This window comes from Protopterus annectens, chromosome 7.part1, assembly GCF_019279795.1.
Source record: "Protopterus annectens isolate FY-2018-M chromosome 7.part1, PAN1.0, whole genome shotgun sequence".
In the NCBI taxonomy this organism is placed as follows: Eukaryota; Metazoa; Chordata; order Ceratodontiformes; family Protopteridae; genus Protopterus; species Protopterus annectens.
The window spans coordinates 258,226,285-258,250,226 of NC_056740.1; the positions used below are offsets into that span (position 1 = coordinate 258,226,285).

The 23,942-nt window shown below is 37.2% G+C and overlaps 1 protein-coding gene across 1 annotated transcript in view; it reads right to left on the reverse strand.

Moving 5' to 3' along the window:
• TRPM1 (transient receptor potential cation channel subfamily M member 1) overlaps window positions 1–23,942 on the reverse strand; it is an 841,064-nt gene that overhangs the window by 355,908 nt on the left and 461,214 nt on the right. The window contains exon 18 of the mRNA XM_044078483.1: window positions 4,851–4,982. Within this exon, the coding sequence (XP_043934418.1) occupies window positions 4,851–4,982 (132 nt within the window). The remainder of the gene's footprint in view (window positions 1–4,850; window positions 4,983–23,942) is intronic.

The following is a 23,942-nucleotide window of genomic DNA, read 5'->3' on the forward strand; positions in this document are numbered from 1 at the left end:
TTTATTGTAGCACTGTTTGAACCTTTTAAGTTAAGTGGATTGCGGGTTAGTGAAGTTTGAAAAGGCATATAGTATGCTTGGGAGAAGATAGGCTGTAGTAGCAGAATGTCTACAAGCTTGCTCAGTGAGAAATGGTTTAGCTGAATAAAGGGTTCCTAGATTTTGATGGGTTTTCTTTATGGTAATTTGTATGTAGAGGTCAAATTTCAGTTGGGAATCAATGACCACATCAACAAGTGTAGTAACAAATCCTAGATGTAGACATATTGGCTGAGTCTGAGTAGACAATATTTTGAAGTTGCTAATATTAGTGTGCCTGGTGTGTATAACACATGTTTGGCCTTATTGGGACTGATTATGAGCTGGTGTTGTTCCAGCTAGTATTCAGTGAGAAGAATAAGTTCTAAGTGATAGACTGGAGTTCAGGTATGTCAGGGGCAGAACGAATGATAGCAAAATCAATTGTATATTGGAAACAGTGGACTGACCAGATGTATTATGCAGATTATAGTAGAATTGTACATTGTAGAAACATGGTTTACAAAACGCTGCCTCCTTCTTAATGTCAGAAAAACCAAGCTCCTTCTCTTTACTCCCACTACTAAGTCCTCCCCCATAGATTTCTCATTCACTTCTAATAATGGCACTATTATATTCCCTGACTCTACCACTAAACTGTTAGGAATTACCATTGATAATAACCTTACATTTGATTACCATATAAATAAGACCATTAAAACTGTCAACAGAAAAATAGGCTCCTTATATAGAATCAAACCTTTCCTAACCCCAACAGCCAGAACCAAGATTGCTCACTCCCATCTAACCTCAACTCTTCTGTACGCCTCACCTATATATACTAACCTAAAGAAAAATAAGCTTAACAAACTAGCAACTTCCTATAATAACACCACCAGATTTGCCACTGGCAATCCCTTTAGAACCCACCACTGTCTAAATATTTGGCAGCTAGACTGGCTTGAATTCCAAAACCATCTGATTATCTCCCAACTTACCATTGCCCACAAGATATTTTACCAACCCAACACCACCCCTATACTCTCCAATCTTTTAATCCCCTATAAAAATCTGAATTCCCTACGTTCATCTAGCAAACTCCTCGCTAGCATAACCAAGTCTAACAACATGGCTGGTGACTCTCTGTTTACTAACACAGTGGGTAAAAACTGGAAACAGCTACCCAATGAACTAACCCAACTCTCTTCCTTGCCTCTCTTTAAACAAAAACTCAAAAAACACCTCAAAACACACTGGTTATGCCCTTGTTGCAACCCTGACTAACCAGCTACTTTCACTACTGATACTTCCTCTTCCAAATAAACTTACTAACATTTTAAAGCTAATTCATGCAAGCAAGGCTATTACTGTTTGAACTGTAATCAACATACTACTAAAATCTTTCTACTTTTGATGTGTAAAATTCCTTATGAATCATACTGTGCTACATTTTTTGTCACTTTTTCAAGTGTAAATATCTTCAGTATGTTATTATTACTTGTTTTACTTTTTTAAATCCTTTTATTTACCATGTAACAACATTTTTAATTTTTTATTTTGTTGGAGCTTTTCTCCCCGGGTCTCTACTGAAAATGGAAATATATCCAGCTAGACTAGCCCGGTTAACAAATGTAAAATAAATAAAATAAATAAAAATATAGTTTCATAGGTGTATACTAGGCTAAAGAATGCTGGGGTCTTTTTATCCCTAACCATGCAAACCACTGACAAGTTCTGGTGTCTTTGGTAGTATAGGCAGGGACTTGGGAGATGAACCATTAATATGCTGCCTGTGCCCATTAGAGACATAGGTGCTAAAATAGGGGTAAATTTCCAGTTGCCCATCCAGTTGTCCACTTGAAGTGGGTTAAGGAGGAACTCTGCTTCACAAGGGTGGGGAGCCTGTTCCAGAGAAGGGGTAGCCTCTGGGATACATACTTCTACAAAAAGTCCTACTTATATAACAGGCAAAATTTATGTCTTTAGAATGGGTAATTCTAGGTTCATAGATTTATAGGTTGGTACTAGGCTATCAGCCCTAGGGCCTATACAAGCCTAGCCATAACAATTCCCTGGCTATTTCTTCCCACACTATTTACTTCCCTGGACCCCTGTCTAGCAGGGTGACTGACGTGATCCCTGGGGTGAATTTCCTTTCTCCCATCCAATCGTCAAGGTTCCTTTTGAAGAGGGCCAAAGTCTGGTGCTGTTTGTTTGGCGGATATGAAGGAGGTCAGAGTGGGTCCAAAGACACATTATATGTCAGGCATAGATCTCCCTTTAGCAGCCTGTAGGAGACAGAATGCAGGGATAGGACTTTGAGGTGCTCTGCATAGAACATATTATTTATGCCCTTTATTCTTTTAGTGAGGAACCTCTGTGGACATTCCAGTTGATGGATGTGCCTAGTTACCGAAGGGGTCGTTGTACTCAATGATAGGTATTATGAGCATGAAATACAGGTTTATACACCTAGGCAGTGAGACATTTCCCTGTGGTACATTTGGTTGGGGACACTAATGTTCTCCAAGAAAGGCTGACATAGACAAATAACTGGTGTCAGAGCCATGGACTAAAACTAAATGCCAAGAAATGCTAATAGTGTTCATTGTCCATCTATCTGTTAAGCTGTTATTATATAACCAATCTAATATGTGGTTAGGTATTAATACTGGGTCAAACATTATTTTATTAATGGCTTATGCAGAACATTTATTCTAGATAGTTAATTATAATCAAAAGAAAACACAGATTCCTCATTTTTTGAAAGGGGATGAATTTTATATTGTTTATAGGATAAACTTAGAAAGGTCTAAAGGAATGATATGTCCCTGTAAAAAATGAGCAGTTATTTCAAATATTGCAATGGTCACTAGATTGAAATGCTTGCGTTTATTTTGCAAACACAACTGAGGGTACTTTACAAGTTAACTAAAAAGCAACTGTGAAAGTGAAAGATAAAATTCAGTGGTGTAACCAATATTATTTTTATTAGGTCCAATAAATAAATAAATTAAATGCATCTGTTGCTAATTATCCTCTTCCATATGATGCAGTTGCTGAGAACACTTTGAATAAAATGGATTCATACTCAGATATTTATTAGTTACGTTCCTTAACCAAGTTCTTCTGGAGGGGTGGAACTTCATCAATTCAAGGAGAAAATTAAATAATTTCTCTGGAAGGATAAGGCATTGTTCTTCCAGATGTGTAAATGTATACATACATTGTTCTGTTTAAAAACCTCAGTGAAATTCAGTATTTATAATTGTTTACTCTGAAAATATTAAGAGAAATATTGACAAGTATAGTCAGTAGTCCATTAGAGTAAAAATTATTTGAAGATAATATCAGAATTTAAACAAGTACTGGGAAGAGATAAAAGAACAGTGCAATAAAATCCCACTCCCTTGGTTAAATGTGCCTTTTAATATGACATCTCATTGGGAAGTGTGCCTGTCCCAAATGGTGAATATCGTTCAGAAGGAAGGATATTAAGAAAGGTACATAGAGCAACAGAGAAATGAGGACATTAGAAAGGGTGTTATTCATTGAACTTAAAGACAATAGAAATATTCCTCTTAAATGATTGTGTTCTGAAAAAATATTTTACATGTGTGTTCTGAAAAATGAAACATTAAGAAAATTCTTGCGGGGATGCCAGCAGGTAGAACCTTCTAATTCCAGCCTAAGGAGGTGGAGATATGTGATTTCAAGACAATTGTCAGAAAAGTGGCAATTATGCAACTTTCTGGAGGATATACATCAATCATAGCTAGAACCAGTCATATAAGAAAACTCAGAGAATTTATTATACCCTATAGACACTTTGAAGAATGGGCCTCTTAAAGTCAAATGTTTGCTGGCATTATGGTAGAAGTCAGGCTGATTTAATACGTTGTTGATGATCCTATGAGGAGGTCAGATGATGATGATGGTTAAATTAAAAAAAAGGCCTGACTGAAGCTTCAGTCATGATTTTTATACATTTGAGGGTAGACTATTTATTACTTGATGTGATTTCTGGACATTACTGATTCAGTTAATGAAATAAGAACCCAAGAACTTAGAATTGACATTGCTGATCCAGATGAGGAAATATGAACACAAGAATTTAGAATAGACATTGTAGGTCTAAATGAGGAAATAAAAATACAATAATCTAGGATGGATATTTTTGATCCAGCTGAGAAAATAAGAACCTGAAAATTTAGGATAGGCATTACTAGTCCTGATGAGGAAATAAGAACACAAGAATTTAAGATGGCCATAATGGCAGCTAAGAAGTTAATACTGACACACTGGGATGACCAAAACTTTACAATATTATACTGTTAGCACTGGTAGTGGATAATTTTATACAAATGCAACCCAAAACAAAAACCTAAAACATCATCAAAATCATCACAAGCCATTAAGTGAATAACAACCATGCACAAAGATTTGATCTTACAATTAACTTGCCTTGAGCAGAGCTGAAATCATAGTAAAGCCACAACAAAATATTTTTTGTATGTAATGGAAAAAAATAATACATATTGGTTACCTGCTTTTGAAATGGTATGACCCATTTGCCAGTTACTTTTCAGACTATGAACTTAAAACACGCAAAAAATCAATGCTGCTGTGATAATGATGTAGTAAATTTTATGTTGCACCAGTTAAAGTTATTTACAGTGAATAACTGCATAAATAAGACTTCCATTTGAAACAGTAGAGGGATGAAGCAGAAGATGGATGACAGTTTAGACTAGGAATGTATACAATTTATTTGTGTAGTTTTGTACATTAAATCAATAAAATGCATTATTCTGTTTGTCACATGTACTTACTGTGTAAAACCAGAATTTAACAATAGGCGCATTGTAGAATTCATAGATCTTTGTTCCTATGGGAATGCTTCTTTGTTTTTTACTGCCAGTCTCTTCATCTCCCTTCTTGGAACTAGTATCAGCATTGCCTTCCTAAAACAGAGAAAGAAGCCGTTGTTTCTATGCAGTAGAAGAGAAATGTGTGCCAAAAACTGCTTCTTTTACACACAGACCATTTCTGTCTGCCTTTAACTGTTTCAAGTACTTAATTTAAGCAAAGATAAGTTAATAGGCCACAAAGCAAGGTTTGATTAGCCAGCCAGGTTTAGGGAATATTCACTGATGCATTAGAATTTTGCATATTTTATTGAGTTTAATTACGAACACCAGACAAATCAAATAGCTTTGTCACATTATATGACATATGAGATATGAGAATTAACAAGTACCTTAGAATAAGATTCTTCTAGGCTGAGGAAAATAAATCAACATAATGCAGACTAATATTTATTTTGCTGTTCATGCAGTTTGCTGCTAAGAAAAATCTGATACGTTCAAAGGCCCTGTGAACATCCTCCACTTATGAAACAAGGATGCTTTTTTGGTAATAACCTAAAGATAATATTTCAGCTTCTGAGAGTTTGTCTTGGCCTCTTAGCATGTATGCCAAATTTTCAAGGAACACATTTTACTCTGCTATTTTCTAAATAGTAATACACATGTAATGCATTAGAAATCTTAAAGATACAGTGACTGCAAAGATATGAAGACTGTGTCCAGTTTATATAAAATTTTCTTTTGCTCAAACTCATATGCTGCATTCTAAATGGCATTGGCAGTTAGGTGTGCAAGGCAGATGATGCCAAATTTCTATTTCAGTCCTATGACAATACTTTTTCTGTCTGCCTTTTGCCTCAGGGCCTGCCAAACATCAAGCCTAAATCTATTTGTTTCGAGTCTTTTCATTCCTTCACTTCTGGTGTGACAACAGCATGAAGGCAAAAGCCAAATGGAGGGGCCGTCATCTAGGTAGCTAAGGAGGTTATTTGTACCATTGCCAATATCCTGCCAATTAAGGCATTTCTATGTAAGGCAGTAAGTGTCCCCCTGCTGGTTGTTATGAATACTTGTATCAGCATGTAAAATCTTACAGCCTCCCTATCCATGTATATTCCATATGCTAATGAGGGCTACCATGAAGGTTTTGGGATTGCCAAGCTCACATTCCTGTTCTTGTCATTTTGGTGGCCTGCAAACTTCCACTTGCATGGTGGCATCAGCTGACTGGAAGCCACTTTGCCCTCTCCCCAGAATGTGTGAGCTGGCATTAACTGTTCACTTTCATGCCTCATCTGGCTCTCCCAGTGTTAGATATGCTATTCAAAGTTGGGTTGTATGGGATGTAGTTAAGGATTTGTCACCCCATACTTGGTACTGGGCATAATGTCACCCATTTTTAACTGGAAAGTTGGATGGCCCCAGATATAAAGTTAAGTGATAATTCCTTTATATTGAAAGATAAACTGGATTACAACTTTGAACCTTCCATAATAGTCAGTACATATTGTGGTGAGATTTATACTGGAACCATTTTATTTTTTGCATAGCAGAACACTTTTGTAGATTGAATGTGTTTGCTCTTTAGCCATTAAAGATGTGCATTTTAGGAATTCTTTGCTTCATAACCTTGGTGGAGTCTTTTTGTAAGTTTCAGTTTAATGTAATTATAATCTGAAATGGAATGTAGTGCGTTAGTAATAAGAATCATCAGGGAGAGCAACATTCTGGAGATGGTTATTCAGGAGCGATTTGCATAGCCTCCATAATCAGATTAATTATCTGGTTATCAGTGCACACATGTGCCTATACCAGGCATTAGTGCTGTCATTCACTCTGGGAAGCCTGACCCCTGTCATTCCTTGATGATCCTTAATGCTAATACACTTCAGTCGATTTCAAATTAATATGACATGAAGCCAGTGGTTACAAAACTTTGCAAGCTGGAGGACCTCTTTTGTATAGGAAATATTTTGGTGGATCCTATATTTTGGATTGTGGTTTTACACTGATATTAATTAATACACGCCTGCACTCACACACACACACACACACACACACACACACACACACACACACACACACACACACACACACACACACACACACACACACACACACACACACACACACACACACACACGCCCCTACCTCCCTCTTTCATACACGCCATAACTCTCAACCTCCTAGCACAAGAAATCTGGACAAAGGCTGTCATAATGTGTGGGGGGGGGCAAAGCTCCAAAACTGGGGACACATTTTAAATATTGCTCTTACAAACTAAGAGAGTTGCTAGAATAACAGGATTTGTGTTAGAATGCATTTTCTGAAGGGTATGAAGTCTGCAACTTAACTGCATGTGATTATTTAGTTTTAGTAACTTTAATCACCCAGTATTTTGTAAAAATTTCCCTTCAAATTCCAACTGCCAGGCAGAAAACATAGGGCAAGCAAGCAGCTGCTTAGCCTCATCTGTAGATGCAGACGTTATTAGTTCTTCTTCTTCCTTTTTCTAACTAAGGGCTAGCAATTGCTTAGCAGAGAATGCAAAAATTCAGCTGCTCAGCCACAAACATGGAAATCTCTCTCTTTTATTTTATTTTACTGAGGGTGAGCTGTGTAGCCGTAGTGGAAAATTAGTTTTTCTTTTTTTTTTAAACTACAGCAGGGTTGGTCATCTGGATGCTGCAAAAGTGGATGTGGGGATGCAAAATCCAGGTGGGTTCAATGACCTGCAGACCCCTAGAAATGATCATACTGAGCCTCAGGGGTCCATGGACCACAGTTTTGGAATCACTGCATTAAGCTAAAACTTTCCGTAGTAACTAGCAGAGAACATACTGAAACTGTGCTGACAAGAAGGGAGATAGTTGGTGTTTCTTAATATCTTGTTACAATATTTACAAGCCTTCCCAAACCAGGCAAACATAGTAGCTGTGCTGTGGGCCACAATCTCCTTAATTTGTATGAATATGCTAACAATATAATCACCAAACAGGAATATCAGGCAACCAGATGCTTCACTTTTATATGGATTTCAGGGTTTAATCAACTCTCTGCATTACAATTGTCTCCATATATTTCGGAATAGGTGGAACTCCCTAGATAACTGTAGTCTTCACCATCTAGCTAAGCTAAGGATCACCCCGCTGTGTGAAGAGATGCTGTGCCCCTCATCTCAATATGTAGCCCCCCACACATGTGATATTAAGCAGTGTTAAAGAGGGACTTGCTGTTATGGTTGATGACTGGAGTGCAATTCATGTGTGTTAATAATTTTCTATATTCTGTAACTCCCTGTGCTAGTTATGGTGGAAAGTAATATAGTTAAATTACCTAATCAGCCTAACACATTCCAGACATCATCTACTTACCTTATTTTGAAGTCATAGGAATGTAAAGTACATCGTCACCCTCTGTTGTCAGTTTATAAGCACTAAGTACTTTGAGGAAGACCTCTAACTTATTAATGTTCAGTAACCATTTACATCTCTTCTACATTCAGTATCATGTGAGAGATGCAAATACCTACTAAAGTTGAAGGTGTGCCTATCATCTAAACACATATACAGCTTCCAGCAGGTTATCAGTGGCCACACACACCAAGCTCACTTGCGCAGAGGTCCTTAAGAAGTCTCTTTCCAAGCCTCAAAGACCTCTGAGGTGAAGGTATGACTCTCAAGCTACTCAGAAGACTAATGTATTCTTACATGCTCAACCTTTATCACCATTTATGACAAATCTTACTTAGAGGCGTCATCATACTAGTCAATCTGAACCTTCAAGGCACTCTGGATCAACTACAACACAAGGAAATGTTCAAGTAACTGGAAACACCATAGTAAGACACAAGATACTCTGCTCACCAGGCTTAACAAAGAGAGATTGATGGAAAACAAAAAATCTGGCAGGCACATGTGGACCACAAAACCAGTTGCAAATGAATCCAAGGCACGAGGAGAAGTTGTAGTCATGCTTTATTCACAGAAAAACACAATAAAATAAGCACTTTCGTCATCATCTATTGGACAGGGCGGCCACGCTGATGGAACGGTTAGCGTTGTCACCTCACAGCAAGAAGTTCTCTGGTTCAATCCTTGGCTGGGGTGCCTTCTGTGTGGAGTCTGCATGTCCTTCCTGTGGTCACGTGGGTTTCTTCTGGGTGCTCAGGTTTCCTCCCACATCCCAAAGACATGCTGTAGGTGGATTGGACACTCTAAATTGGCCCTAGGCGTGTGTGTGTGCCTTCCGTCGAAGGTTGGGTGCCAGGCTGGCAACTCAACACTGTAAAACTCCACTGCCAATCATGAGCAGACAGATGATCTGCTGTGGTGACCCCCAACCAGGAAAAGCTGAAAGAAGAAGTCATCAACTATTGGAGACTTCATCAGACAAAGTACCAAACACTAAAAGCAGTTATTTTAAAAGCAGAAGTCAAAATATGGCCACTATGTTTCATCAAATATTTAGTCTATTTATAAATATTTAATATTTTCATGTGTTTATATTTATACATCTTTGGATCTATTTATGAAATGCAGTTTCCTTTAAATGCAATAATGATCCTGTTGGGATGTCACTTCCCACTTTTGATTTGATTGGTTAGGATGATGGGCATATTCTGACTTCTGCTTTTAAAATAACTGCTTTTAGTGTTTGGTACTTTGTCTGATGAAGTCTACAATAGCTGATGATGAAAGTACTTATTTTATTATGTTTTTCTGTGAATAAAAAGTGACTACAACTTCTTTGTGCCTTGGACTCATTGGAAACTGGTTTTGTGGTCTACATGTTCTTGCCAGAGTGTTTTGTTTTCCTGTAGTTTGTGGTTCTGGTGTATTTTCAAAGAGAGGTTGATGGTCAGCTACCTCTCAGGAGCCAGGATATGGCAAATGTCTAGGGCACTCATGTACTTTCACACCAATGACATGGCTATTCTTCATGTGGCAGTGAATGACTTCAGACACATGCCCCTATATTATGTAAAGAGAAACATGGTAGAGCTGCCAGATGATACTTCTAGAGCTGGTATGAAGTAAGTCTTCAGCAGCATGACATAATCAAGAATGATGTTACAGTATAAGTGATTGATGATGCCTTCAATAACTGGCCCAACTACTGGTGTCATTCTAGGGGGATCCAGTGTATATCAACCCAGAAGGAGATGGTTAACTGTCCGAGCTACCTCTCCAGTGTTGGCTTGCATCTTTCCACTCAGGGTGTTCATATATTGGACATGACTTTCTTTAACTCCATCATGCCTTTTTAGGCAATAAAAACCTGCTACATTTACAAACCTAGCCAAACCAAACCAAACAGGGACAGTTTAAGGGAGACACTGCTCAATGGTAGAAGTCCAAATAAGAAGCTACCTTCTTTAGAAGCCTTCCTAACCATAGAAAATATAGATATATGTGTCATTGTTGAAACAAACTTTTTAATGCACTGATAACAAACATACCTTTTCTGCTAGGATTTTCACATGTTCAGATCCTCTACTGAGGTATGTGTTTAATTTATGATGCTTGTATCCATATACCTCCTCAATTCCTTCAGCTTTGGACTTATACAGCTAAATAATAACTACAGACTCCTTCATATCCTAATAATGGTAAGTATGAATCCTTGCCATTTTTGGTCAAGTATAGAACCCCCACTTTGCTACCTTTAACCCACAAGGAAAGTATAAACAAGTTGGAGCCACTTCCCATTAAATTAAACACTATTATACTTGTGGATTGCAATTTTCCATCTGTTAACTGGGATAATTACAGCAGTACAAATAAATATGCGGCGTGCTTTCAAGACGTTACCAGTGCAAACTCACTAGACTAGAGTGCAAGCTTCCCTACAAGAGGATCAAATATATTGGAATTAATCATTACAAACAGAGCACCATTATGGTCAGTGCCAACATTTATACCCTTCTTTATAAGGCTTGATCATTAAGCAGTGGTCCTCACTATCAGAACCATGTCCAAAACAATTCATAAACCATACAACATTTAGAGATTTGTCTAAGGCAAAATTACTCAAACTATGATAACCTGAAGAGTTTCATGAGTCACTCTCCCTTTGAAGACTCAGAAACAAACACTGCTACATTCCATGGAAGGATTTTGTTATTACCTCAATGCCTGCATCAAGACTTTGGTTCTGCTTTATAAGAAAGAGAATATCAAGCTTGGGAATAAACCCACTTGGTGGAACCCTGGCATAAACAAGTTGTGTAACATGAGAAAAAAATGTACCTTAGTAACAAACTGAAAATTCCACATCTCAAAATTAAACTTAAAGTTAAACAAAGAGCTGAGAAAAAGTTAAATCTTCCAAGGCCAAATATTCTCTGATCCTCAAGAAATAGCTGACCTATTAGCAGATTAATGTAATTCAGAGTTCTTCCCCCAACATACCCTTGTCCCTTGTCAGCCCCACTAAACATCACCCTTGAGCAAGTCCTAATGGCTCTCTTTGTGGTGAAAAATGCCATTTCATTTAGATGTCACAATGTGCTGGAGTGTTTCCTTACCAGCATGAGGCATTGTCTTACTCAATCCCTACACAATAATCTGTTAAACCTCACAGTCTCATCAGGCTTTGTGCCTTAGGTTTAGAAAACCATGATGGTCATCCCTCACCACAGAAGAGGTCCCATCACTGATCCTGCATCACATGAATAAGACAATATGAGGTCTGTAATGATGCATTTCATTGTCTTATTATTACGGATCTCAAAAACATGGGTATTGGCAACCTAAAGTCTCCCTAAACTAACCCAGTTTGGGTTTGTGAAGGGAAGATTTTGTCTGCTTAATCTGTCTGGCTTCTTTGAAAAGGTTGCTGAGGCTCTGGACAAGGACAAGTTGGTTACCTTGACCTAGCCAATGTTTTTGATACTATTCCTCATGCAGGAATCATAGATAAACTTATCAAACTATATTCAAGCCCTTATACTACCTGAAGATAGCAACATGGGTCACAGACAGAACCTAGCAAATCAACACTGGGGGAACACTCTCCTCAAAAAGGCTCATTTCCAGAAGTGTTCCTCTAGGCTTGGTACTGGGGCCTCTGCTGTTTCTAAGCTGACATCAAAGGCTTTTGGGTTACTAAGGCTGTTGTTGACTGTGTTATGAACTTCCCAGGGAATCCCAGATTCTACAACAAGATTTAACATTCAGAAATAAATAGTAGCATGACCAGAGTCACAATCTAAATGCCAAAAAATAGAGTTTGTACCTTTGGCAAACAGGAACACACTTGATCCTACTACATTAATGGCATTCTACTCAAAGGCTGTCAGATTTCTGTGCACATTTTCATAACCACTTTTGTTGGGGAATCCTGTTTGTCCCAGATGATTACTAAGGGCATTTTATTCCGAATCAAGGATATTATCATACCTCTCTTCTCCTCTGTTATTAGGCCCATAATTGAGTAGAATGCTCCATTTACCATGTATCTGTTAAGACGTGACCCAACTCGAAAGAATACCATGCTTCCTCAGCAAGAAAATCAAGGACCTGAGTTGCATTACCTGTGTACAAAATCTTAGAGTTTTGTCTCTCTTCTCTGTCTCATACAGACTTCTTGGAATGACCTCTGCCTCTCCTACAAGGCATCAAATAGCTTTGCCCTGAGCAACCACCTTCATATTCATAAAACCAGCAAAACCATGGACAGCCATACTAAAGATCTTAACCATCACCTTAACATACATCTAACCTGCTAGTCTGATAAAGAGCTCACTCAAAGAAGTTCTCTCTACCGGAACAGACTCCTTCATATTAAACAAAGCAGTTCCCACACACTCTTCAAAAGCATCTGGAATGACTGGATGGGTAACTGCAAATACATTTCTGGTTTCACCCTACATACCCTATACCCTTATGGAAAGGGGTAGAATGTGGTGAGAATTGCAATGAAAATGATCTTCCTTATCAATTACCTAATAGCAACCAACAACTCTATGTCTCTATGAATCAGCATTCCTTTGACCTCAAATTTTGAAAAACTGGAAAATTCTTCTAAACAGCATTTATAACAGTTCTTTTAAAACCTGACAGGTCATATTTGGGGTTTAACTTGAATTTTTGGTCACTGACCAACTCCAAAGTACAGGTTTGATTATGACATCTAGTTATTGGCTAGGCTTGTAATAGTCTGCAGTATTCACCTAAGAACCTTTAAAGAGGAAGTGTTATGTGAAGTTACATTTGGAATTTTTCAAAGCAAAGACAAAGGAAGAGATCCTAGCATTGCTCTCTCTCTAGTCAACTCATGCATGTATGTATAGCTGCCTACAAACTGAAGAACATGTAAGAAATGTGTCTGTCAAATATCTGCAGCGGAGACTTTTGCAAATCTAAGAAGTTCCCATTTGTGGTGAGCAGAAGTGTAATCTTCCCAGCAATGTTTGGATTACAAATGTGCCACAAAGTGTTTTCTTCTTCCTGTTGTGCAACATGATTCTCCTTTCCTTATATATCTTCCATATAATACCCTATTTTGGGGCAGCATTTGCCTGGCAAGTGAAGAGGTTCCTGACATGATACTCTGTACTCTGGACATGGAGGTTTATTACTCAGTGCTTTCACTTTCATAGAGTAGTTTCATAGATAGTTATTTGACGTGCAGTTCAGGAAACCACTGATGAACCTAACCTAATTTCTCACCTGCTCACAACACTGTCTACTGAAATGACTTGCTCACAGGGTAAGTACATGGAGGCTGAGAGAATCATACCCTGGACTGCAAGGGGCAATTCATTAACAGCTCATAGCCTTAATCTTCTATACTAACTGCCAGACAATCTCTTAAACCACTCTTCCTCTTTAATATCCTTCCCCCTCATAGATGTTTATGATAGGACTCGTCTGCCTGCTGAATCCTCATGCACTTTGATGGTGGTCCTAAGTACTGCAGAAGATCAATTTCATATGGGTGAATATATATTAACTCCAAGATTGTGGTGCCATGGGATATTCCATCTACTCTGAGCTACAGTGACCTAAGAGTTAGTGTACATAGCAGCAGGGGTATGGAATTGGGGTATGGAATTGTTTGTGGTGAAGACTCCCTGCAAAAATGCTTAAAAGTGTAACAGCAAGTTTCAGACTTTTGCTTGTATTCTGTATAAAATGTAGTTTATTTTTGAAATGTAAGGACTTCCTTTATCTGGTCATGAACTTCTGACAATGAGCCTTGTAACTGTGATGGTGCAGAGCAGACTGTCAACACTTGAAGGATCTCTTACGGTAGAGTGACACCAGGTCTCCTGCACCTATCAACACTTTTGACATAGCACCAATAATTCTGGAAGTTTTTTGATGATGGTAGTTGGAGGGAATTGCTGTACTCTGAGACATGTTAAATGAAGAATCCATTTAATTGACAGAACCATATGAGTTAAATATCAAATGACATGTATTAAAAAGTGGTTTGGTATTCATGCGAAAAAATGTAACACAAATGCAGGCCCAGAAAAAAAAATGCAGTGCAGTAAAGTAACCCCCCTACTCCTCTTCCAAAGCAAAGTCATAGTTATATGCACCTTACAAATGAAAAGAATATCATGTACAAGCCAATTAAAACACATCTCTTACTGTACAAAACAAAACAAATAGACAAAACATATCACTTACTGTAGAAAACAAAAGCCCCTCTTAATCTAGATTTTCTACAAAAATATAACTGACATCTTGTCTTATTTTTATTACTCGCCACTTTTCTGATTTTGCTGATACTATAAAATACGGGTTTATATTAGAACATCGAAGTTTCAAAACTTTGAATGTTCTAATATCGAACCCTATTCAGCGAAAGCTGAAAATATCGAAGCAACAGAAAACCAAATTTTTTTCCTAGGGAAATAATTTGGTTGTCAGTTTCTGTTGCTTTGGTATTTTCAGCGCTGTGGTGGAAAGTTACGGGTCGGGTTCAGGTAAGTGTGCAATTGAGTGCGAGTTAGGGTAGTTAGGGTTAGGGTCTGGGTTAGGTATGTGTGTGATTGTGTGGACGTGAGGGTTAGGGTGGGTTAGGTGAGTTATGGTTAGTCCGCGGGTTAGGTATGTGTGTGATTGTGTGGACGTGAGAGTTAGGGCGGGTTAGGTGAGTTAGGGTTAGGGCGCGGGTCAGGTAAGTGTGTGATAGTGATGAACCTTAGGGTTAGGGTTTGAGTTAAGGTAAGTGGATAGTTAGTGGTGCGTGTATAGTTTAGTGTAGGGTTAGGTGTAAGATATTAGGTGTATGTGTGTGGATTGCTGTTTGTTTGGTGTGCTTGTGCTGTGTGTATGTGTTTTGAAACAGCAAATTTTTTCCCTAGGAAAAAATTCGCTGTTCTGTATGTTCGATGTTTTCAGCTTTTGCTGAATAGGGTTCAATATTAGAACATTTGAAGTTTTGAAACTTCAATGTTCTAATATAGACCCTAAAATACAATAAGTGTGACATACTTGTAAACCCAAAGATATGGACTACATTTTCTAGCTTGTTTCCTAATTAACAAGAGGTTCAGGAAACATGTTGCCAAGGTTCCTGCTGTAGGGTTACCCTTCCACAAGGCAGTGCCATCCAGTATCCACTCTTATACTTCATCTTCACGTTAACGGGATAATTTCCTTGGTTCAATCTTCCAATGAGGTTCCATTCCCAACATGTTCCATTGCACTGTGTTCCATATGAGAAACAAGAATGCATGCATATAGCCAGCTAAAATCTCCCCATCAGCCACAAAAAGTTGTGACTGAACTACATAGTCATACACTTGGTCCTCCTGGAGGAGAAAGGAAAGTTGTAACCCATTGTCCACTCCTTTATCTTTCCAATCCCATGCTCATAGCTCTAACTTAAGGGTTTGCCAGAATACCAAATCTCTTAACATTTTCTATATCTATGGAACAAAAACTTATAGATGGCGAATGGCTGGTATTACTGAAGTAAGTGCCAAAGGAAACAAAGCTTTATAGTGTAAAATAATGTTATCTAGTGGCCTCCCTTCAATCACCAGGTAGGAATTCCTCACCTGATTGGGTTAAACCTGTAGTTATATTGTCTTCCAAAAAGTATTCATCAATAAGACTTTCAATTCATTCTAAAAAAAACAACCACTTCATATGTGGCAAGGCACAACAATATGAACATCATTAAATAAATGTTTTTTTTTAAATATCACAAAGAAAAACATTTCCAAAGTTTAAACCAAACAACAAAAGCAGCTGCAAAGATTATAAAACCAATAAAATCCAGTAACAAAAGTGATCAGGACAGCCAAAATGATTCCAGATACGACTTTTATGAAAAACTGTTTAAAATTTAAGAGCTTTTGTCTATCTAATTGTAGACATCTTCAGAAAAAATATAAAAGACCTAAAAGAGTTTGCAAATGAATCATTGGAATCCATAGCTGACAATGTGGTTGCTCCTCAAAATAATCCAAAATTAAATCAAACCAACCAGTTTCTTTGAATGAGATCCACACTGCGTATGGTTCTATTGATATGTGGTTGAAAGAATTATTACTTTTTGTGGACATTTCTGCGGATTTATATAATTTTCTCAAGGAGTCCTTTCTGATTATTCCTAAAATATTTAGTATCCCAAAAATACATTCAAAATTATTGGACTCACCATTATGTCCAATATTGGCAGCAGATGAGTCAGTTGCTGAAGCCTTTGCAAAATTTATTGATACCAAATTGAAATGTCTCTTCAAAGATTTTACACATCCTTAGGGATTCATGGGGCCTCTTTGACAAACTGAAGAACTTACATAGTGGAAATTATAATTTGTTGGTCACTTTTGATGTCAAAATTTTATTCACAGTGATTCTGCATGATGTTGGTTTACCTTGGTTCAGTGATGTTATTTTGGACTCTCATTTAGTTACTGACAATACTCTCAGGCTTATTTCTGACTTTGTGGAAGCAGTACTGACCAACAAGTTCCTATTTTTTGATGTAGAATATTTTAAACAGATCTTTGAGGTGGCAATAGAAGTGGCTTGAGCCCCATCTTTTGTGAATGTGGTTTTATTGACATGGGAAAAATATGTGGCATTTAAACTTGATCTTTTTCAGTATTGCAAAAGTTTTTGTCGCTTTTTGGATGACATATTTTTGTTTAGTTTGGTACTTTTCATCAATTACAGGTATTCATAACAGAATTGGAGAATTCAATGGATTTTCTCAAATTATCATCTCATATTGAGGAGAGCAAGATACATTTCCTGGATGTTAAACTTGTGAAGAACGGTGATGGTACATTAAACACATCTATATATCGAAAATTGGCACACTGTAATTCATTCTTGCATTTCAGGAATTATCATCCCTTCATCAAAAGAAAGGAATTTTAAAAATCAAATTTGCAAGAATTTGCAGGTTAACATCAAACAATGATGTGTACTTGAGACAGTTTGACATATTAAAACATATGTTTTTGGATTGTGGATATCCTATAGATCTTGCAGAGAATATTAAGGAAGAAATCTGGGCAGAAAGATCAAAGAAGTATTCTCCCATTATATATAATGGCTTATGTACAACAGAAACTACCAGTGTTGAGCAAAAGAATAAAAATAATCAGAACTTTATTATACATTATTATTTGGATGCATTAGACATTAGGAACAGTATTGTAAAAAACTGGCCACTAGTCCAGAATGAAAGTGACTTTAAGAGACACTTTGACTATATACCTTCCCATATGTACATTAATCGTCCAAATTTTAAGAGAACTTTAGAGAGACCAGATAAAAAAAAATCATTGACTGGAAGTTGTTTGAGATTCAAATGTGGACTCTGTCATGTATGTAGAGATTAACTACAGTGAGACGCTGTGGGATAGTGTTAGAAATGGCTTACTAAAGGTAGATATTTTGTTATACATCTAAAGTTGTTTATCTTGCCCCAATGTCAGTCATATACAACCTTTTATATAGGCAAGGCCAAAATTTCACTTAACAAATGTATTTACCAATACTTGTACAGCATCAAAAAGAGAGATAACAAAAGTTCCCTAGCAAGTAGAGCCTAGATGGCCAACTGAGAGCAGTGAATTTTGAGAGCTCCATAAACTAGTATAATAATATAGGAAAATTTTATTATTTTCAAGTTAAAAATGTCAGAAATCTATAGCTAAACTAGTAAACTACATAAATATCAGTTTTGGTGGAGATGTACAAAAATTTTCCTGTCAAGTAACTTGGAGATATATTAAGTCACTGAATATGAACAACTCAAGGAATTCTCATCCAGATGCTGCTATGAAAAAAGAACTGCAACTGATAACATCTACCTTACAGGAACTATCTTTGAAGATGGATGGCATTCAAAATGACTTAGAAAACCTCAAGTTAAATTCTCAAAAACAGACTGATGCTCTTAAGGAACTATTACAGAAACACCATACAAAAATAACAAATATAGAGACTTCTCTAAATGACATTGAAGGGAGACTCAGACAAAGAATTCCAAAAATAATTTCTGCTTGAACAGAATACATGGCTGCTTAACAAACTAGATGACTTAGAAAACAGGGAAAGGAGAAACAACATAATGATCTTTGGTCTGCCTGAAAACACTGAAGGAGAAGACATTATTTCATACTTAACAACCTGGATTCCTGAATTTTTAGACTTGAAAGAGGGACTTTCATTTGGAATTGAAAGGGTGCATAGAGCACTGACGAAACCTGTTTCTAACTCAACAAATACTCCACCTAGATCCATAGTTATAACATTTCTTTAATTTCTGGGCAAGGAACTAATATTAAAATCTGCTTGGAGAACATCACCCTTAAATTACAATCAAAGCCTGATAAGGTTTGACAATGATTATTCTTCCAGAATACTAGAACAAAGGAAAAAAGTCTGGCCAATAATACAACTGTTGAAACAAAAACAACATTAAAAAACATCTGGCCTTTAATGACTTAGAAGAGGCTACTATATTCATCAAAAACAACAACATAGTGTCTATCCCAGAAGAAATGGAATGGATAGCCCCTACTCTTAAAAGAATAAAATAAACAAATCCTTGGATTGATGCTAGAAAGAAGAAACAAAAAACTGATTCCAAGATAGCTGTCTCATAACTCTTACAGCTACATCTCTCAAAGTATCAACTGATATGGTACATCACTTGTCATCTGTTTTTATTTAAAAATGAGGGTTTCTTAAACAAATGAGAAACAGTAATGATGTATTCAGAATGTTCAAAGAATCCAATAATTCTTCACAAACAAAGGTATGTCAAGATGGGTTACTATTTACATTATATATAAGCCAAACAAAGCAACATATAATACAAACATAGAAGTTTCTATTCCCCTTCTAGAACTCAGTGAATACTTATCTTGTTCATTTTTCATTGTTTTTACTTATAATAATTTAAGTAATTAATTAACTAATTCAACAAGGTAGCATTCATTAGAGTTCAGATTCAAATGTAACAAATTAACATCATATATAATAGCAATAGCAGTAACTTTAGAGTGTTTTGAAAAAAATGCTGTCATGGAGACTAATGCCTTCTTCATTTAAAGTATTATAGTATGATTTAGAAATGGCATGTATATCCTGGTTAAATAATAGTAGCAAGCTCTTAGTACAAATGTCATCATTATTCTGTCTCTATATAGTTAATATTAATTATGACAGGTATCACAGCTACAAGTGCTGTTTGATCTATCCAGATATGGTGTGCGTGGATGCAGCTGTGTCTGGCAGCTAGTACAAATGTCATTATTATTCTGTCTAAACATAGTTAATATCAATTATGGCAGGAGTCATAGCTTCGAGTGCTATTTGAGTAGCAAGCTCTTAGTACAAATGTCATCATTATTCTGTCTATATATAATTAATATCAGTTATGGCAGGTATCACAGCTACGAGTGCTGTTTGATCAGTCCAGATATGGTGTGCATGGATGCAGCTGTGTCTGGCAGCTAGTACAAATGTCATTATTATTCTATCTAAGCATAGTTAATATCAATTATGGCAGGTGTCATAGCTTTGAGTGCTGTTTGAGTAGCAAGCTCTTAGTGCAAATATCATCATTATTCTGTCTATATATAATTAATATCAGTTATGGCAGGTATCACAGCTACGAGTGCTGTTTGATCAGTCCAGATATGGTGTGCATGGATTCAGCTGTGTCTGGCAGCTAGTACAAATGTCATTATTATTTTATCTAAGCATAGTTAATATCAATTATGGCAGGTGTCATAGCTTCAAGTGCTGTTTGATTATGCCTGACATAGTGTGTGTGGATGCAGCTGTGTCTGGCAGCTGTTGTATGTTGCCATTTTCATTTCTGGGAAGTTGTGGGCTGTGGTTTGTGATTGAGATTTACTGATGCTTGTGTATTAGGAAGAGACATTTGGTGTTTTAGCCTGGATCCATGGGAAGGGGTAGATAAAACTGTGATCTGGGAAATTTTGGCAGAGAATAGTTTGTTTATACATCTGCTGAGTGAGAGGTGGGAAGGCTGGAAAAATGTGTTATCTCTTGTTGTGGCAGCTTTTTAGGAGTTTTTTTTTTTATCTGTTTGCTCTCCGTTCTTTTTCTGGCTGCTGCCTCTCTGAAAGGGAGGGAATTTAGGCTTGAAGTTGCAGTGAAGTGAAGCTTTGCTTCAGGTGCATCGTGAGCCTCTGGTATGCATTACACAGACACACTAATAGAAACAGATGCTCCCAGGTTGCTATGGTAACGGAGACAGAATGACGATAATGCTTAACTGCTCTTAGGAGCCTCTGAGATGATTCTCGGCAATGAAGTTTTTAGTTTAAAATATATATATATATATATATATATATATATATATATATATATGGTTCTACCTGACTTCACCGAAACACCACAACACCGACAACGCAATCACCGAAACCACATAACCGACAGTACAAAAACACGAAAATCCACATGCCCGACAACGAAATAACCGACGGTACACAAACACGAAACCTTATACACTTCACACACCACAATCAACAAACAAAACACATTCCCCATCCAAAACCACATACACAACACAAGCACACCAAAATCCCTGCAAACCCACACTAAACCTCACATACACAACTACCTACAACCCTGACCCAAACCCTAACCCTAAGGTCCGTCACTACCGCACTTACCTGACCCGGCCCCTAACCCTAACTCACTTATCCGCCCCTAACCCAAACACAATCACTACCGCACTTACCTGACCCGCTCCCTAACCCTAACTCACTTATCCGCCCTAACCCAAACACAATCACTACCGCACACTTACCTGACCGCTCCCTAACCCTAACTCACTTATCCGCTAACCCAAACACATTCACTACCGCACACTTACCTGACCCGCTCCTAACCCTAACTCACTTAACCCACCCCTATCCACACTTACCTTACTCGCACCCTAACGTCCGTCACTACGCATACTTACAGCCTTTTCCCATTTCGGCATCCTCAGCGCCGGTGCTTTCATCCGTCGGGTCGGTCTTCTGCACTGTCGATCTTCTGGGTCCCGTCGCGTCGGTCTTCTGCACTTTCGCTCTTCTGCGGCTCCCGATTTCGCTGTCGATGTTCCGGCGTGTCGGTGAAGTCAGGTAGAACCATATATATATATATATATATATATATATAATAAAAGGGCTGCTTTAAACCACATGTACACATATTGATGGTCTCCCAACACTCTGCTTAGCTCATTAAGTTGATTTGTGATAAAAAAAAAATAAATAATAAGTGCAATTTTATATTTAAAATGTATTTTACTCCAAACACATTAAGGACTTACATAAGAATGGAAGTCTGAGTTATTGTGAAAGAATAAGAGCACTTGGTCTTGTGCAGTACCCTTTGCAGTGGTCTGGGAGGTGTGCTTGCTCAGATGTGTTGGGCATATGGGGATAGCTGATTCTAGGGGTGTTTGGGTTTGCTGAGAAGTGCTATAGAGTCATCAGATTTCCTTCATGGAAATATCTGTGGGAATGGAAGGTGTGTTGAGTGGTTCACTGGCAGAGTGGCCACTGCATGGAACAGGCTGGTAAAATGGAACAGGACAAGTATTGGTTTGGATATTTTAAGAACAGCCTGGAAACACACCACATGAACTTGTGAATGGTATTCTGGGAAAACTGGATGGGCATTGTTGCCCGTGCTTGAAGTACTGATATGTGTGTATGTAAGGATGTAAATATACTTATAACAAATAAGAAACTAGAAGGGTCTCATAATTTAAAGTCTATGGACTGTATAACATGTTTGGAATGAGGTAATAATAAGAATAAGCATTACAGCTTGTGGTCTCTCAAATAACTACGCAACAGCCAAAAAAACCCACACACAATAGTTATGTAATGTATGATTTTAGTAAATCTAGACATAAAATACATAATTGTCATATTAGATGAAGCAGTCTGCTGAATTTAGATATAAATGACAGGATTTAATAACATGGGCTTGTGTATAATAACACTACTGTCTTAACTTGTCATAAATGACATACACTACATTGAACATCAAGGGGAAGCATGATGATTTTCTTATATAAGTAAATATGCATAACAAGTCATGTAATCACTTCAACTTGAATTGTAGTTTTTGTAACCCATCTTGACCATATATAATACTTAAGTGGTTACCAAGGTAACTAATGTTTTATACATGACATCAAACTGACAAAGTTGAGAAAACAACCGACTTCACAGAACTGAGAAACTGAACAGAACTGAATAAACGTAGTACTAGTGAGTTGAATGAAGCAGATACCAATTTAATTGAGTAAAACGCTTTTTGTCGCTTTCATAAAGCAACTTCCTCAGAAAAGCGTTTTACTACTGAGGAAGTTGCTTTATGAAAGCGACGAAAGGCATTTTACTCAATTAAATTGGCATCTGCTTCAGTCAACTCACTAGTACTACGTTTATTCAGTTCTGTTCAGTTTCTCAGTTCTATGAAGTTGGTTGTTTTCTTTAGTTATCCATTTGGCTTTTAGTTTGTCTAAACTGACAAAGTTGTTCAAGAGAAGCAATAGAAGCCTGAACTTGAAATGCCACAGAATGTAACAATCATATTCCGAACAAATAGTATTAAATTGACAATAGACACTCAGTTTAATAACACGGGCTTGTGTATAACAGAACTGTTTTAACTTGTCATAAATGACATACACTATATTGAACATCAAGGGGAAGCATGATGATTTTCTCATATAAGTAAATGTGCATAACAAGTCATATAATTGTTTAACTTGAATTGTGGTTTTGTAACCCATCTTGACCATACATAATACTTAAACTCTTACCAAGGTAACTAATGTTTTATACATGACATCAAACTGACAAAGTTGTTCAAGAGAAACAATAGAAGCCCGAACTAGAAATGTCACAGAATGTAACAATCATATTCTGAACAAATAGTATTAAATTGATAATAATCACCCAGTTTAACCTTTGCTGATTATACAAACTAGAATGTTGCCATTTAAATCTAAATCTTTCAGTATATACCATACAATGGCAATTTATGAATATGGAAAGGGAACTTGTAATCATTAATCACAATAAGTGAATTTGTTGTTTTTAACCTATAATTTCACTCATTTTATAATAAGAAATGACAGATATGAAAATCCTTATATGTAGGAAATGGGGGGAAGAGGGATGCACTGATAATTAAAATGCACTAACTTTCATCAATGTTCACATAAAACAAACTTGATGCTTTAAGTAAGTTAGCAACAAACAGTCTCCCGGATTCACTAATCTTCTACGCAGGACTAACTTAGCCCTGCACGGAAGCACCCCTGTAGGAGCAGGATGGTTGTGCACCATGCATAATAATGAAGGTGCGCTGCCTGAGCTCCCAGACTTACACGGATCATGTATGAGTGCAGGGGGTGTGTCTGAGAGCAGAGCTGTCAGAATAAACATGCCCCTGCAATGTAGAACAGCAGGTGTTAAGAAATGAGTGAGATCGCTCATAGATGTCCCAATTTCCCCAGCAACAGTCCCCCATGTGTACAACGGCAACAGGACATATACATTAAAAGAAGAAACCCTTTTAT